Source organism: Pelobates fuscus, chromosome 2, assembly GCF_036172605.1.
Source record: "Pelobates fuscus isolate aPelFus1 chromosome 2, aPelFus1.pri, whole genome shotgun sequence".
NCBI classification, from domain to species: domain Eukaryota; kingdom Metazoa; phylum Chordata; class Amphibia; order Anura; family Pelobatidae; genus Pelobates; species Pelobates fuscus.
Genome location: NC_086318.1, coordinates 84,933,400 through 84,952,158, shown reverse-complemented (window position 1 = coordinate 84,952,158; position 18,759 = coordinate 84,933,400). Strand labels below are relative to the sequence as shown.

The following is an 18,759-nucleotide window of genomic DNA, read 5'->3' as shown; positions in this document are numbered from 1 at the left end:
AGTGTCATAGCCTTCTGAAACTCCAGCTGCGCTGTAGTTACTGCTGTAGCCCCCACACCGCTGGGCAAGAAGAAAGATTGTAAGTGTGCTCAGGGGGGAAATTAGAAGAGAAACACAAGAGAAGGAGGTAAAAAGGGAACAACTGTGGAAAAGGTGACATGAGAGGAGAACAAGTGAGTGAAAGGTGGGGGGGGGGGACAAGAGGAGAACAAGCGATTGAAAGGGGAGATTAGAGGGCAAAAGGAAGAAAAGAGGAGTGCAACTGTGTGAAGTAGGGAGGAAGGGAGGAACAGGTGATTTAAATAGGAGAAAAGATGAGTTACATGATGGATGTGGATAAAGAAGAGGGGAACAAGTGATTTAAATAGGAGAGAAGAGGGGCTACATGACGGATGTGGATAAAGAAGAGGGGAACAAGTGAGGAATGGGGAAAGAAGAGAGGTACAAGTGAGGGATGGGGAAAGAAGAGAGGTACAAGTGAGGGATGGGGAAAGAAGAGGGAGACGAATAAGGAATGGAAATATAGAAGAGTAATGGGGGAAGGGGGAATAGTTGGAGAAAGGGAGGGTTATGGGGAGAGGGACATCATTGGGGAAAGGAACACATGTGAGGCAGAGAAAAATGAACAAAGGAGCAATAGAGAGAAATAAAATGAGGCAGATGGGAATTGGAAACACAGTTCACAAACACACCTCTACATGCACATTAAATACCTACACATGCACACTAAACATTATACAAATATGCTCCTCATGCACACACTGGCACTCTATAAAAAAAAAAACACCACTAAATTCACACACTAGCACTCTACACAAATACACCCATCATTCACTCGCACTCACTAACATTCCATTACCATTACCAGGGTTTTGTGTTTTCATAATATATGACTTGTTTAACACATGGCATGTTTTCCAACAACCATGTATAGTAGCAAACAATGTCATTCACACTACCATCGAATAGCTGCCAATAGGAATGGATTTCCAAATGCAGTTTTACACTGCTATGTTTCTTTAACACGTTGCCTCAGATCTTATATTCTGTTGTTGCATATACAATAAAATAGAAAATAAATGAATGTAGGTGGCGTTCTAGCCGGCTGGAAAGATGTAAAATGGGCACTTAATAACTGCAATCACACCCCAGGTCACAGGTGCTGGGCATTCACTATCAGATGTTTATTAACCTCCAGTGCCCTTTATTACTGTAATGTATAGCAAGCAGGCTATTTTATGCACCTGTTACTTTGCCAACAGGAAAAGATCAGACTGTTGGTGTTGGGTTTATAAAGAAACTATCAGTATGGTTATTTGTCCTTTGTTGATATTCCAGTGCTATTTTCTTATGTTATCTGATCTTTATTCATACAAGAGAAACATTGTACACATAGTCCAATATACTCAAGTAACATATAAAAGAAAACAGATACATAATTACAATAAATTCAAGACAAATTCAAAGGAGAAGCAAGTTCATATCAAATATGCCAGTCGGCTCATCATGTTTTAATTGGGAAACCCACAACGAAAAAAATCCAATACAGTCTTGTACATCTTGGTTCTATTGTAGTAAAAAACGACAGTGGGAATTATATGTAGAAATAAGGAGGGAAATAAGCAAATAAACTTAAAAAAAATTAGATCAACTCTTCCATATAATGCAATGATAACTAAGTGCCGATCCGCTCTTCAAGGTGGCATTACAATACTCTATTCAGATACAAACTATGCCGATCAACCGGTTTGAATTATGAAATTGTTACTATAGTCTGCACGCCAGAAAACATGTTAAAGGAGAGACATAAGGTAAAGCAGAGACGTCATATTGTCAAAAACAAACCTCATGATCTGGTCAGCGAAGAATGAAAACAAAACACTTAACCAGAGTGAGCAATATGTAAAAATTCCTGCACACAATTCTAAAAGTGGAACAATCAATGTGAGCAATCTATTTCCATGGTGATTGATGACTGAAGGCCAATCTCACTACCCTGGAGTTAAATTGTCCATTAGAAATACAATAAATCATTGCAAAGTATAAAATAAGAAGCCTCCTTTAGAGCAGGTGAAGAAAGATAATGCTGTAACCTGTATCCACATGACATTTTAATTTAAGCCTTGTTTGTGTTACGCATTTTACAAGGTTTTATCCGCAACAAACGCATGATACAGTCGAAATCTGAATTTGACAGAACAATGAATATATTTCTAGTATTCCAGGAGCCACTCTAAATAAAATATCCAATATTTGTATTTGCAGTTAGCGTATAATCATTCTTAGTAGGGTACAAGTGCAATATCAGTTGTCACATATAGAACGACACACAATACTGCACAGTATCAATCCAGAAACATCTGTTTCTACAAAGCAGAGAGAGCACTGAATCCATGAATACATGAAATGCTAAATGTGACAATGTGTATCTAGCGCACATCGTCTTTCTGCTGAGCATTTAGCAGCGTAGATTCTGGATATATTTCCCTCCCAAGTTTGTTTAAAAGAAACAACACTGCATTTATTCAGCAGGAGCTCTTTTTGGATGTTCCAAGAGAGGCGTCTGGCTTATTCTGCACTGTGAATCCAGTATAGGTACAAATGTCAGGCTTGTGAGGACTGCGCTGTGGGTTGTAAATCACTATGAAGAAGCTATAATGACACCACAGTATATATAACACAGTGCTGTGTTTAATATAGCCGTCTGTCTGTCTGATAGAGCTTCTGTGTAACCCATGGGAGGGGGGAGGTTATTCACTGACCAGCCACAATTGAAAAAATAATCGTACAAATGAATGGTGTGTGAAATATTGAATGTTCTCTCTAATTTTCCTTATTTGCCTTTTGACCGTCAAAAGCCAACATGGAAAATAAAAATACACTGCAATGATAAGAAGTGGTGAAAAAAAGCGCAAGGTAAGTATCACTTGCACTAAAAGTGTGCTAAAATATTACATTACCCTGTATTTTTTAAAGTGAGGTCAACCAACATGCAAACTAGTTCCATTGTGACTATATTTGTACAGTTAGGAAATTTGGCAATTTCTATTTGATCAATAAATAATTACTAATATTAAATAAAAAGAGTAGTAATTTTTTTAAAGGGACATTTCAAGCACCACAACCACTACAGCGTATCTCACTGGCTAATGGTGATCATGTGACACCCTTAAAGAATCAGATATTCATAACTTAAAAGGACTATCCACTACCTAAATATTTTTTTAAAAACCCTGTTTAGTATATATAATCCAAGTTAAAAGATGCATGCAATAAATAATGCATTTTCTCAGTGGGGGTATATCTAAAAACAGCTTGCAAAAGATTAATTTCTCTCGTCTGCAGAATTTTTAAGCAATCCCCTTCTTTCCCAGCCCAGACTTTGTGTGAGTGTCGATTTGCAAACTTTCCAATGCAGCTCAATGAGAAGTCTTTGCAAGGTAGTTGCTGCCTCTTGAATTTAGCTTCAGGAAGTAAAAGGACCGGTTGTCTGATTGGCACGTGTAACAATGTTAGTTTATAAAAGTGCCAGTTTCTGTTGAAATCTGTGCTTTTCGTAATATGAAAAAAAGAGGACAATCTTCACACATAAAGCAAGCTAAAAAACTTTAGGGGTCTGGAGTAACTCTTTAAACTCTTAAGCAACATCTCTGTTACATATAAAAAAAAAAAATCTTAAATCAGGGTCTAGTGGAGAGACGTTAACAGCCTAGGAGTGAGGTTTTCTGTTTTACACTTTTATATACAATTATATTCTTTCAGGTAACTGATGTTTCTGCTCAAAGTAATCTTGAAATATATCTATCATGTTATCAAACTATTTCTCCAACAATAACTCGTTTCAGTACCTGCACCAGAAGCTTGAGTCGCGTTATCCTCTGAAATGGCAGAATGAGGAAAGAGGAGAAGGGAAGCCCTCGACAAACGGGATCCATCTCCAAATGTCGCACTGCTTCACGGAATTCGGTCCTTTCCTGACTAAGAGATGCCCATAGATTACAAAGAGAAGTAAACAGTGGACATAGATGATATAGTTTAATCAACAAAATTCATAAAAGCACAAACAGAAAACAAAGAATGGATGTAAACCATATGATGGCTGTATATGTGTTGTTCTGGAGGAGTTCTCTGTAACTGTATCATCATCTGTCATTTAAAGTCACATCATGTCCCTTTAAACAGAATAGGCACTAAGCTACTACCAATAAAAAAAAAAAGTACACGATCATTGTTTCAGCACAACAAGTAATATGGGTCCACTTAACTGACAAAAGTAGAGTAGACATAGGCAAAGAACCACGTAAAGAGCAAATTACTTTGAGAGATTCCCAAGTCATTTGTATCTGTATTTTGTCAGGGACTGTACAAAGAACAGTCAAACAGGATTCAGGCAGATATTAGTAAATCAATATCCACTGGGCTACTGGACTACATCTATAGAATGTTTTAATTTGCTGTCATTGTATGCATTACATTTACAAATCAGAGAGTTGGCTATTGGATTGAATATATTTGGTTTTATGTGCCAGAGAGATGCCATTCCGAGAAAGAATGGAGCACACAGTCTAGATTCCACAGCACAACAACCATGTTTGAGGTAGGTCCCACTGGGACAGGATCACCTTTGGGATATTCGATATCACCACACAAGATTACTTATTGGTGAGAATGCTCATTTGTGACTGGAAGTTGGTAGGTTGGAGTGTTGGGATTTAGAATTACCCAGTGACAACACAAAATGATGAGCAGTATGACGATGCACATAATGTACACCAAGAACAAAACAATATGAATACATGGACATGAAAGTAGACAGAGAGAAAGACCAAAGGTTACTTTGTTACATTTACATTTCGGCATTGCTGAACTCACAGCAGCTTCCTGTATGCTCTTTCCTGATAGGTTTGGTTGCATACGTAGGTAACATAAACCCCAAAGTGATTGGCAGCGTGCCGGTTGACTATGTCACAGACATCCGATATCACTATGTTTTCCTCAAACCTCTGCTCCAAATCCAGGAGAAACCTGTGGAAGATAAGAAAATACAAGTCTACAGTGAACAAAATAACATAGGTCCAAATAAACTTCCACAAAAGTACACCTGCCAATCTCATTAGATATTGCTTATATTATCAAATATCAGGGACAATGTTTGCCTGGGGATATTTGTAACATTTGAGGGTGCAATTATTTTTACCCACTCACCTGTGTTCAGGTATTTGTGTCCTTTATTTCTATATTCTGTAATATTTTTCTACCCAAACAATTTTGTAGCTTATTCTTTATGGCCCATATTTAAAATTTAGAATTCACGAGAGGGAATAAAACAGGGGAGGTATGTAAGGGGAGGAACTTAATTCTGCTGGATTTTCATGTTGTGATGACTTTAGTATCCCAAGATAGTTTTGGAGCGCATGTGCGAGCTTGGGCATCTATCAGAGAAATTCTGGATGTGCACGTGTGTGCTTGGCATTTTCTCAAGCAGTGTTGTATGCACGTATGCATTGTGTGTACGTAACTGTGTAAATATATGAGCATGTAGATTAAAATGAAATAAACTACAAATAAGAAAAATATATCTAGTTTTAGTTACGTTGTGCTAAAATTTAAGAAGTGACGGTTTCTCTTTAAAGGTGCTTCCATGGTCCTTTGTAGGACATTAGAATGCTCACACTGCTGCAGCTTTGGAATTTATACTGTTACACTCATGAAATATGACCACTGGTGCCTTAAACCTCCATTCTACTTTAGGTATGTCCACGTTTTTGACTTGCATTGCACATTTCCATGTGATAAGTGGAAGTATACAAATAATGCATGACAATGTGTACGTGCATTTTGTGAATCCTCAATAATAAAAAGAAATTCATAAATATACAGAGAAGTATCAAAGCTCTTACATTCTAATCTACTACATAAGCTTTGGCTTACAATGCCCCGCTGACAGGAGAGGATAAATATTGTATAAATTGTTAGCAGATAATGGCCTTAAGTTCATATTTTTAGATAAGATTTAAAAAAATATATATATTTAATACTTCTGATAATCTCTAAATGATTTATCTACAAAATTTCCAATAGACTTTAATGGTGTCTTTTGTAAATAAATAAATTAAATCAAGGCCAATATTAGCAAGGCACTATTAAAATAGTTACTAACAATCACTGATTGACACTGCTACAGATTTTCTTTGCGCTTGTTCATTCAAGTTCATAGAAAACTTTTTCAGAAATTGAATTTTCAAAGTGTCACAGCCAATATGGTGCAGGGATTAGCTGAAATGAATAAGCCCACTGGGTGTGCTGGAATACTTTCTGACTGAATACAGTTACATCTAAACGGGCTTTGGTGTAAAGCAAACATTTAATTACAATCCAGTTCAGCTATTAAAAACAAAATGAATTCACTGGCAAATTGAAATGCCTGCCGATTTCACACACTCGGGTAGATATCACAAATCTCTAGTAGGTATACATATAAACACGGCTTGTAAACAGGCTATGAGAGTTCATTTTCTGTTAGTGCTTCCTTAGCCGTTACTCTGGCTCGGAACGCACAGCATTGCCAGAGGTGTATGACTGAGACTCTATTCACTAGATCAATATCCACGCTGCTTTTCTTTAACTTCCTGACTCATAATCATATTCAGTGGAATGTAGCTCCACAGAGACTGCTTTGCTTCCAGGCCAAGAATCATGCACATTTCCTACTCCAATCGTTTTTCCGGTCTCCGGAAAAAAACTATCCCCACAATAGTCTAATTAAAAATTAAAACTTATGCTATCACGAAAGAGAATATGGGTAAAATACCACATATCCAGTGGTTCTTACCTTTTCTTTTTTATACTTACATCTCTATTTCCTAGACTCTTTCCTGATTTCAGTGTTATATTAAAATACAGGTAGAATTCCATTTTAACATCAGTCTTTCTCACATGTGTCTATATGTTGACTTTGATCACTATATTTATGTGTATATCTTTATAATATGCTATTATACTCTTTCGTGGGCTTTGAAAATAGGAGTAGGCTGGCTGACGGAGGAGACTTGTCTGATACGCTGCTATTATTTGATTACTTTTGTACACTAGCAGTTGTTATTTTATTTATTTGCAATTTCTCATAAGACCATATGAGGCATCTGGAATCAGGTGAAACCAGTTTTTTTGTAAACATTTCTAATCCACCTGGATCATTTTCTTAGACGACAGAACTTGCAGAACACTTGTATAGATTTGCCCTGGCAAAGGAAGTTACTTTAATGATGTCATTTGCAGCATTCATACACAGATCAAATTGTTACCTTTCACTAGTGGACAGCACCTCCACTGCATTGGAGAATATGAAGTGTGACTCTGATTGGTGCAACGTGGCTTTCAGTCTTTCGCTGTCCATGAAATGAGACACCAGCAGGCGTAAGCTCTTGTAGTAAGAGGCTTCCGAAGTCACCAGTTCAAACATGGCCTGTTTTTTTGTTTTTTTTAAAGAAATTACAATAAGAGAATTACATTCACTCTGTAATTACTAATATTACATGCTAGCATCGTTTATAAAATAAAATAGTTTGTAAAACTAAATATAAAGCATCTTGACAAACATAAGCTAGTTTTAGGAACCAATGAAACACAAGAACTGCTCTGAATCCCTAGTGCTTTCTAGATACCTCCTACCTTTCTTTATCTCTCCCTGTTTGTTCTTCTCACCTCTTGTAATTTAATTTGCGGAGGACTAAGTATATCAAGGACATTGCTGCTCTTGATCTCTGGTAAGTCCTGCCATAAATTGAATCCAGAACATGAACTCTGCAGACGACTGAGGGTGGAGTTGCTCCTGTGGTGTTCAATAGGTGGCGGTGACCCCTCTTCCGAGGTTTGGGAGTTTTCTTGTGTCTCTGTTGTACTCGCATAGTTGTCCTGCAATCTTCGCGCTTGAATCTCATGTTGATTGGCTTTATCCCGGTACTCCTGGTACAGGAGCTCTTCAATGGAAAAATAATATTAATTAGTAAAATTATGCTGGATGTGTAACGAATCTGTGTTGATTACTGATAAAAAATTTTAATTTTCTTAAAGCTCCCAAATATTAAAACCATATAAAAGGATATTGTATAACAAAAACATACAAAATGTACACAGTGCACAGACTAGAGAGTGTTACGGTAAACGCAATTGGAACATAAAACTAACTGGCAACAATCTATGGATGTTTCATATAGAGGAAATCACAGAAAGAAATACGATTAGGAAATCTGAAAACGTAAATATGTTGCTAAACGTGCATGGGAGGACAATCAGCACAATCCCTGAGGAATTCCAGAGAATCCTACTCCCACAATGCTAAGTATGGCATGCTGATATGACTCAAACATCTATAAACAAGCTATCTCCAAACTGTCAGAGATGAAGGCAAAACTGCAGATTTCACTTCACCTGCTTTTTGCAGAAATATGCAGTTAAATTATAAATAAATAGACTTCCTTACTAAACAATAGATATCCAAAAATATGGTCCCTAATATTTCCTCCTGCAGTGTGTGAGGATTCAAATCAGAATCGATATGCAATGGTCACTTCCCACCTACTGGTTCTCCATTCCCTGGATATGGGTTGGGGGAGGTAAAATGAATTACCGGGGTGTTGAGACCATCAAACCTAAGGGAAAGATCTGATTAAAAGAATACTCCAAAAACCTTTACCACTACAACATGCTGTAGTGGTTATGGTGCCAATAGTGCCCTGATGCTGGCACCCAACTTACCTGGGTCCTCCACTCACCTCTTCCATGACAGACAGAATCTCTCTGCTCTGAGCTAGCACAGTAACTGATGCTTACTCAGTAGCTTATGCTTGCAGTGAGGGAAGTGACAGGTGCCCAGTGGACCCCTGCTAAATTGCCAAACCTTTAACAAATGGTTTAACTACTTACACGGGGGGCACCAAGGCACTCCTGGTACCATAACCACTATGGCACACAGTAGTGTTTATGATGCTTCAATTGTACCCTTGTTTCCCCTTTCTCTCGTTCAATATGAAGCTTGACACTCATACTACACACTCTCTTACTTTGATTAGGTTTCTCTTCTAGTAATTGGCTAAATTAATTAATGGAATACAAAGGGTTCACAATTGAATCTCATACAGGAGCAAGAAGCCTACCTCACTGGTTTACAATTCCTAGAGATACACATTTGTTAAAAATTAAATGAACATCATGTTATGGCTATTTTTCTATATAATTTTTTTTCGTTCTGTATTTTCTCTTTACCCAGATACATAAATTGTTGTGCACCTGTATTACTTGGTTCTGTACTGTATGATGTATTTACCTGCTTCAAGTAGGATTCTAGGAAACATATTTTTTTTACAAACTTAAATACTCTGCTTTTGATTCTTCACTTAATATCAGGGGACAGAGATCTCCTATTAAATGCAATCTTAAAGCTGAATTTTGAATTTATAGTAATAGTTCATTGTGGGATCATATACAGTAACAAAGAATTCAAGAGTGAAAAGAGTCATTGAAGTTGTATCTTTCCCCACAAGTCACAGCTGTGTTGATTGACTTTATTATCCATATTTATAAAGCGCCAACAAATTTTGCCTTGCTGTACAATAGGTGGACTAACAGACAAGTATTTGTAACTAGACGAGTTGGACACTGGAGAATGTATAGGGCCCTGCTCAAACGGGCTTACATTCTAGAGAGAGTGGGGTAAAGTGGCACTAGATGTAAGTGTAGGATTTGTTTCATGTACGGGAAAAAGCAGGTTACTAGATTAGTTTACAGTGAATGGTTAGTTTATTGCATGAAACAGTTACAGAAGAGGAAGTAGGGTGTGTTGCCAAGGTGCGGGGAGGTGAGCGATTAACAGTTTAATTGATATGCTTTCCTAAAGAAGGGAGTCTTTAATGATCTTTTGAAGGAACTGAGACTTGGTGACAGTCTAGCAAAGCAGGGAAGAGAAAATAAATTGTTGCTTGGTCAGACTTTTAAAGGTAAATAGAACAAAAAAGTGGATAGTTTGAGATATTCAAAGGATAAGAACACAATTCCAGGTACCACAGGTTTTCATAAAGACAAAACACAATTACCATGAGCTACGGACATTATATGATATACCTATGTGTGCCATTAGGGTTTTCCAAGAGTCCGAAGGTGCAGGATATACGGTTGGCAGTGATTCAGGGTTAGTATGGGCACATTCAGATGGGGATGGTGTGCCTTCGGAGAGATTGGGTGAATCTTCAGCTTGTCCATATTCCCTGTGGGAAAACCAAGTGAAATGTAATGAGCAAGACCGAGCAACAAAGACAGTTTAGACATTTGAAGTGAAAGAAGCATTTCCTACAATAACCATTATTTCCAGCAACATGCTAAAAACATACCTCACACTTTGCGTTAAAAAGGCTCTAAATGTGTCTTTACATGCTTGCTGTATCTTGTCACTGAGCTGTTGTATTATGAAAAATATATATTTTTTAACCCCTTAAGGACCAAACTTCTGGAATAAAAGGGAATCATGACATGTCACACATGTCATGTGTCCTTAAGGGGTTAAACTAAAATAAAATATATTTTTGTCTTTATAGTCCTGTCTCTCAAAACTGTACCATCGTTTGATATTTCTGCTTGACATTTTGAAATCTCTTCATTTAATGATTGGTGATCTCACACGAGAGTGTCTGACGCATAACGGCTCAATGTACAAATCTTTCATACACAGATCAGTTTAGCTACACACGATCAATATAGTTTAGAAAGTTTAATTGTCTTTCCGTGCTTGATCTTTTCATGACATTTTACAAGCCAACATTTAGCATAGAAAAGAGAGAATGCTTATTAATCACATAGGGGACAAATACAATATCGTATTCAATATTTATCAACAGCTGCCAATAAGCGATTAACAATGTCAAAGACACAACAATCCTGTAACCATTGGTGAATATACTCTCACATTTCTAAAATATAATCCTGGCAAAAGGAGATCATGTCGATACTTTAACAAGAACATTGGACAGCTTTAGGGTTATTCACCAAAGTGAGATTTCAATGTGAATTCAAGGCAAATTTTACATTTAAGGTCAACATAGCCAAACTGCAAACATTTTCTAGTTTAGCTATACTACATTGGCCTTACATTTGAAATTCACGTTGAATTCTTGCTTTAGTGAAAATTCCAGTATTTAAAAGGACATAAAAAGGCTTATCTAACAATTTACCAATACCCTAAAATATTTGAGCTTACTGTTTGAGCATGAGCAGAAAGAACACTACAAACCCCTAGCCGACATCGAAGATGTGGGCCAGCCATATTAACATTCTTCATTAATCAATAAGACTAATTAAAGGACAAATAAGCACTGTAACTACAATATAACGTAACACGATCAATAACATACTGGTTATAAAGTTGCACAATATCGGACATATCGGTTTACAGGTACCTTAAAGAAACACGCCAGCTTAATGATACAAATGCTACTTATTTGCATTATCAATGCACTTGGCTGTCTGTAACCAGGGCAGATGCGAGACTATTTTGTGCCCTAGACAAGACCAGCTACTTGCAACCCTCCCACTGAAACAAAAAAGGCAAACTTTGTGAGTTTATTTCTCCCCCAACTACTTTGGGCTTTTCTCTTTCCCTTTCCCTAGGCCCTCTATGTCTCTTCCCCTCAGCACCTTTGTGGGTCTCTTCACCACAGTCCCTTTGTGTGTCTCTTTCTCTCCCCAAGCCCCTTTGTGTGTCTTTTTCTCCCCAACTACTTGGGGCGTTTCTCTGTCCCCTTCCCCAGGCCCTCTATGTCTCTTCCCCCCAGCACTTTTGTGCTCCACCTCATGCCAGCTCACTGCTCTCCATGTAACATTGCTGAGCAGTGGACCACGGTGAAGGATCTTCTGGATTCGCCACTCGGTCTGACTGGAAGCTGTTCGGTGCTCACTGAGAGCCCTACCTATCAGACTAGGTAGAGGATACAGAAGATCTTGTACTGTGGTCTGCAGCTTGGTCATGCTCCATACAGTAACAGGTAGGAGGAAGCACTGTGCTGTAGAGTCCCCTCCTGCCAGTCACCTGGACATTGCACCCGACTGCCTAACTTGTCTAGCGGTCACCCCATCCCTGCCTGTAACCTTCAATCTATCATGTAGTTAAAAAAAACACAAAAAATTATTTTTCTTGTTAACCATGCAATATTACCCTATCGAGTTCAACAATGCAAGATTAACTACTAAGTCAGAAGTTTCAAGATGATAAAGTTTTAAGAATTCGGTAGCATTATTGTCAGAAAAATGATGATCGTTGCCAAGTGATAATTAGCAAAAAATATTATTTATTGTTTTTTTGACACTTGATCGTTTAAAAAAGGCATAGTTGAAAAATTGCTGTTTGTGGGCTTCTAACAAAAGGGATATCACTAGTTGTAACTACAAGGGGTGAAGGACATCATACAGAGTAAGGTGGATAAGTATGCTTCCCATTTTCACTGCTTGTAAGATTTGGCATGTGATCACTATCATGTGATAAGGTGTGAAAATATCAACCAATTTTTGAAACTGGGTTATAACCTGTCATTGCACAACCTTGTTGCTGCCTTTGATCTAAAAAAAAAAGGTAAAAAGAAACACCTTATTTTATTTTGCTCCAAAAAAAAAGAAAAAACTAACTTGTTTCTTCTCTGCCAGCTGGAGTGATCTCTAGACAAACTATTATAAATAATATTAACATTCTACTAAATATAGCTGTGAATTATGCTTTCTTAAAAATGTCCCAACTTGTGTTTTAAAAGTATCTTTTGAATTTCACACAGTTTCTCTAGTAGACCATCTGAAAATATATTATCTGTTTCACATATTGACAAAACAAAACATTGTGGTTTTCATGTAGCAAGACAGTGATCGCTACACTTTTCGATGACACCACACTTTCATCAACTGTGGGAAAGCTGAATCTGAATTCAGGCCGAGCTCTACACTCACTGCCTGTTAGCACTTTTATATATCTCTCTCTGTATGATTTTATATGTGTGTTTGTGCATCTCTCTGTCATGGTAATGCTTTGAGCTGTCTCTGTGTTTCCTTATCGTTTGTTTATCTGTCCATCTTTGCATGTGTGTCTTGGGGCTTGGTGGGGTAGTGAGAAATCTTGTATCGCAGCATTTTTACAATTAGTTTCTTTCTGTCGCTCATTCTTTTTCTGTCTCTCTTTCTCTGTGTTTTCTTCAAATGACAGGACCCCAGCGGGAGAAACATTCAATTTAATTAAAGAGTTTATAGCGGAGTGTGTATGCGATGTCATATATTATTCACTGCGTTACTAAAAAACCAAGCCAAAAAAAATGACTATATTTAACCAACTTTTTTAACAGATCGAGATGCAACTTCTACATTGTTTGAACTGCTCAGCAATATATATTGAATTACACATAAGAATACAGAATACTAACTCTGAATTTTCATGTACTAACTTTTAACATAGATTTTAAATTAAAAAACAAAACATTTTTTTGGAAGTTCATATAAGAGATTACAAATACGCAGTATGCTTTGCATTTTACAATACAATTCAAAAACATGTGTACGTTAATTAGGGGTGCGTATCAGACCTTCAGGTAATTGGATCTTTTAACTTTATGACTTTTTCCAAGTTATGAATTAATGATTAAACTTGTCATTTTGAATATCATTCATTCCACTGTCATTTTTCATTAAGTTCAACTTTTAGAAAAGTGACATATAGGGAGGTTATTTTTTTATACTTAAATCTTTACAGTATACAGAAAGCAAAAACAATTTTGTTAACAGTATCTTGATAGTCTCAGCCACAGAGTCAGGGTGGCTGTAGTGAGACCAGCAAGATGAGGTAGTAAAGGTAAGTAGAAACTACCCTTGAAATCCTCGGGGGTGGAGAAGGAAACCCTAAAATTTAAAGGGTAAAACTACAGCTTTAGGAATATATGTTCGAGCAAGAGGAAGAAAGGAGAAATGTTGTGTGATCAGAGAGAAATGAGGTAAGTACAGAGAGCAGGTATATCAAGGACAGCTAGACTTCTATTTGGTAGAGACCAATACACTAAATAACTAACAAAAGAGGTCTAGAGGTCTACCGTATAGATGTAAAACATTCTGCACTGAATACCTTGACCCTACATATAGGTTCTATATACTACCTCGACCTCCCAGAATCTGGAAAGTCTACATACATCTTCTTTAAACACGCTGTGCCAAATCCTAACACTAAAAATCCAAGTGAAAGCAAAGCCCCAAAAGACCATAACAAAAGTTCTCCTCTATGTGAATAAACAACTCTGAGTCTTCAGATAGAACAATGAGCTAGGGCTAGGTGATTGACCTGGGAAAGTTCAGAATAAAATATCCACCAACCCTATCTAGGGTATTGTGTTCTTTATTGTTTGTGGTATTGGTGATTAACATTTCTTTAATATTGACAAAATATGTGCTCTCTGTTAATGGCCGCAACACCGTTCTCACTAGCAAAAAAAGTCAATCTATGTATTTACATGCTGTTGATGCAAAAAAAGGATCACATGATTTGTCCAAAAGACTTTAGACATATGATGATCAAAATGAGCTAATTATGTTGGAGTTAAGTACTACCTAAATAGAATTGGTTTAATTATTTCATAATGATTCACATGATGGTAAATCCAGTGAGGTTAGTCACAAAATGCAATTTCTCAGCTGTGAATACCTGATTTAGATCTCGCTCATATCATACATTGTTTTTTGAAAGATACTGGGCATTTTTTTAAACTGTATACGTATAGACCGCACAACATTAACCCCTTTAATACCCAAATTGAGAATAAACATTTTTTATTTGTATGTATTTTGCGGTATGAAATCTAGTCCATAAGCCTCACTCACACTCATTTGCACATTAGTTATGATTACCAGCCTATAGAGTCACTGACATAATAAATGTCATATTGCTGAAAATGTAAGCTCACCCCCTGCTTTCAAACAGTACAGGAAGTTTAAATGGGTCATATTATTACTGCAGTTATCAAGGGGAGAGGAGTGAATGGACTCTACCATTTCACTGTCAGCATTACATTAGCATTCCAGGTATTGCTAAAGTTTTCTATAGCTGTTTTAAATACCTTTATTTTAGAAATATTTAAAGGTATTCTTTAATTGGATTTACTGTACATGGACATTATGCATAAATGCAGACATTTATGTTGCATTTTGTTGTCATTTTCCGTAAAGTGTACAGCTAGTGATGCAAGCAGGGTACTTAAAAATATATATCAACAAGGTATTTGACCATTTTTATTCATCTATTTTTATCAGGTCTTTTGTGGTTGAGACAAATTGCATTTTTGTTTCTATACTAACATTTCAGAACACTGTATGATGCCTCAAGCTTTTTGTTTCCCAATATTTTTCATAAAGTATGAATGAATAAGTGAAAAGGGCTGGGAAATGAGGAAAAAGAGACACACGGGGAGGGGAGAAAGACAAGGTGCTTTGGGGAAGAGCCACACAGAAGAATTGAGGAAGGGGAAAAAGAGACACGCAAAAGAGGCTAGGGAAGGGTAAAAGAGACACACAAAGGGAGAAAGATAAATGCAAAGAGGCTGGGGTGCAAAAGAGACAAAAGAACAGTGGGAATAAGAGACACAGGGGCTGGGGAAGTAAGATACACACAAAAGGGGGATTGTAAGAGACACACGAGGGGTGTGTGAGACATGCAAAGGGGAAATATTGGGGATAGTGGGATAAGATACATTATAGAATGTAAGACATTCAAATGGAACAGAAAAGGGGGTATAAAATTGAAGAGGGGGCTTAAGTGACACACAGATGAAGATGCATTCTTTTGGAGGAGGGGCGCAAAATGCATCTTCACCTGTGTAGCCACAAATCCTTGCACTGGCCCGGTTTATGATTCATTACATATATATAATGCATTAAAAATAAGGCAAAAATTAAAAAATGAAATATAAACAAATTTGATCCTGGAAACTCAAGGCTGCACATCTTAAATTAAGATAAACTGCCTGCAACTCCTGAAAGATCCCTCTACTCACAAGAAAGAGGCTGCACCAATTGTTACTTTCTCAATCTATCCAAGGGGTGCTAATCTTACTTCATTAACCCCTGTCCAGAAACGGACTATGTAATAAGTACTTTATCCTACACCACAAACTTAGCGGTAATATTTTCTTTTGTTTTTGCATTTCTATATACAAACTGCATTTCTGTGGGTGTCCCCATGAGTGCTTTAGCCAAGAATGGGGGGGAGCGGTGCTGTCAAAATTTAGACAAACTCTGATTGTGATTGTCGATGTCTAATATGGTAAGGGACACGTCTGAATTTTTTATTCACATTTGTAGGCTAGGCACCCCTGGAAGAACGCTGCCTAATCTGATACTAAATTTTGGAGCGGTAAAGCCCAGTACGCAGTAGAAGCACCGATATCAAAGCACAGACAAGGGAAATACAGAAACCATAGTCAAACGTAGGCACAATGTTAACCCACGCGGCAAAGATTCACAAGCAACAAACAGGCATGGGGTCAATAACTAGATATGGGAACAGGAAATATACAGCAAGTCCGCAGGTAGTTTATGGCAGGAGCACAGTACATCTCGTGCAATGAGAGCTGGGCCAGAGTGCTTTGAATGTTTTGGACATTATGAAAAAAATTTTAACAGTATACTTGAAATGCATTAAAATATGTATTTTATAACCGAGACATTGCCTTTCACCTGTATTTATATTTTTGGTAGCAGTTACTGTGGTTGCAATAATAATATATTTGATAGAGCATTAGTAGCAGTGTGTGGTTTTTTTGTGATATGACTACATAGTTAAAGAATGTCTGCTTGTCATTTTTCACGCTGCATTTATATAACCGTTTATAAAATCCTCCAAATCTTTCAAGTATTTCTCCCAGGAGGTTCATACCGTATCTTTGATGTTTTTCCAGTCCTTTTATAGGATTAGAATATTGAATTTTCCCAATAAATGTTACAATATTCTGCTCTGTAATCCCCCATTTAAAATAAGGGATACATTTAGCCCAGACGGGTGCCCTATATCCAGGCAAGCGAATGTGCACCCCATGAACCAATTTTTTTTTTGGCCAAACGCTCTTTTCCCAGAATAACTCCTTGACAACCGCCATTATCTATCAGGTTTGCCATTATTAACCATGCTTTTTCCAGGTTATATCATTTGTGCAAATGCACATTTATTTGATCTGTGTTAACATTTGCTATTTTGTTGTTGGTTTCCTATACTTTATTTTTTTCTTGTTTAAAACTTCAGAACATAATTGAGATTAAAGACTTGGTTGTATTCAATAAATGTTTGGATAATGACTTTGTGTACTTCATAATGAGTTACAGTTTAGAGTGCAGCAACATGGCCTCTAGTTGAAAAGCAACACTCTCCTCTGCCAATAGCACAAAATGGAATAATACATTCCCCCAATATATTCAGGTAGATCTACCAAATGCGCAGCATGGTTCCAACCTCCCTCCAATATCTGCAGCAATCCTTCAAGTTTTTCATTTAAATTCTTTGAAGCTTCAACGGATAAGCCATGGTCCAAAGTTTACAATTTTGTAGTTCATGACCTCAGGTGGGTGAGGAGCATAATTATGGACCATTGTTCTTCCATAAAAGCCCACTTCAACAGGAGTACAAGAGATAGGCCCACCATTCCCATGAGCAACTACTGATATAATAACGATTTACCTCTAACTCAAGTCTTGATGTCCGTGCGCTACTACTCATCGATTGAGTTGATTAAAGTTGATTCTGTAAGTTAGGGAGGAGTAAAAGTGGCTTACTTTGTGAGATATACAGTTTTTACCACAATGGTTGGCTTCTGATCCTCCAATAGCTTAAACATGGGCTTAATCCCATCTTGGGTGGACATTGTGCAGAAACTGGAACTACATGTAGTTCCTACCCTCAATGAATGTTGGATTATTTGTCAGCAGTTGCATTAGACCTTTGCATGTACAGCAGCACCATGTAAAGGAGAATTTCTGACATACAATAAGTTCTATTTCAAGGACAGGCCCTACCATTGGGCACCTGCATGCAGCTACTGGTATATATGTTCAGTCCAGCCACACTGAGGCTGATATAGCATAATCTAAGAACTCCACTTCCAGCCAAGAACAATGTTGATGCTGCCTCTCATTATGCCATTCTATGATGCAGGTTAAATGAGCTGCCTTATACATAATGACATAAGAAAATATAAACCCACGCACCCATCCAAGGCTTTAGGTAAATATAGCTGAGCAAGCTGAATGATGGTTCTCCATCCACTCCAGCCAAAACTAACCATGCCAACATTAATGAAGGCAAAGAAGGTTTTTAGTAATCTGAACTCGTATTGCATTGTTTGTAAGAGGTATAAGCACCCTAAGGAGAAAATTATCTTTACAGAATATATGCACCCCAAACCACGAGATGCGAGGGACCATTCTAGATTCCATGACTGTGCTAAGTAAAATAAGCAGCTGCTTGGAACCTAACTGACAAAGCCTCAGGAGATGGAAGGTTACTAGTAGTCCTATGTTATAGTGGTGTTCCTTATACCACTTGAATGGCAAGTCAGGTTGTAGCTGAGGAACTAAATCGACAGACTGAGATGCTGAAAAACTCTGCCTTGCCTGTGATGTAATAGGATTGTTACGTAACCCAAGGCACTGTATTTGTGAAATTCCTGTAGGACATTTGGTACTGGTCTATGGGGCTTTAAAAAA

General features: G+C 37.4%; 1 protein-coding gene across 2 annotated transcripts in view; it reads right to left on the bottom strand.

Annotated features, from left to right (window-relative positions):
• The window catches only part of NGEF (neuronal guanine nucleotide exchange factor), a 129,658-nt gene that overhangs the window by 23,175 nt on the left and 87,724 nt on the right, over positions 1-18,759 (bottom strand). For both annotated transcript variants that reach the window (XM_063442379.1, XM_063442380.1), the window contains 5 exons: positions 10,120-10,262; positions 7,705-7,979; positions 7,305-7,465; positions 4,873-5,025; positions 3,849-3,978 (listed from right to left, as the gene is read on the bottom strand). In XM_063442379.1, coding sequence (XP_063298449.1) covers positions 3,849-3,978; positions 4,873-5,025; positions 7,305-7,465; positions 7,705-7,979; positions 10,120-10,262 — 862 coding nt within the window. The remainder of the gene's footprint in view (positions 1-3,848; positions 3,979-4,872; positions 5,026-7,304; positions 7,466-7,704; positions 7,980-10,119; positions 10,263-18,759) is intronic.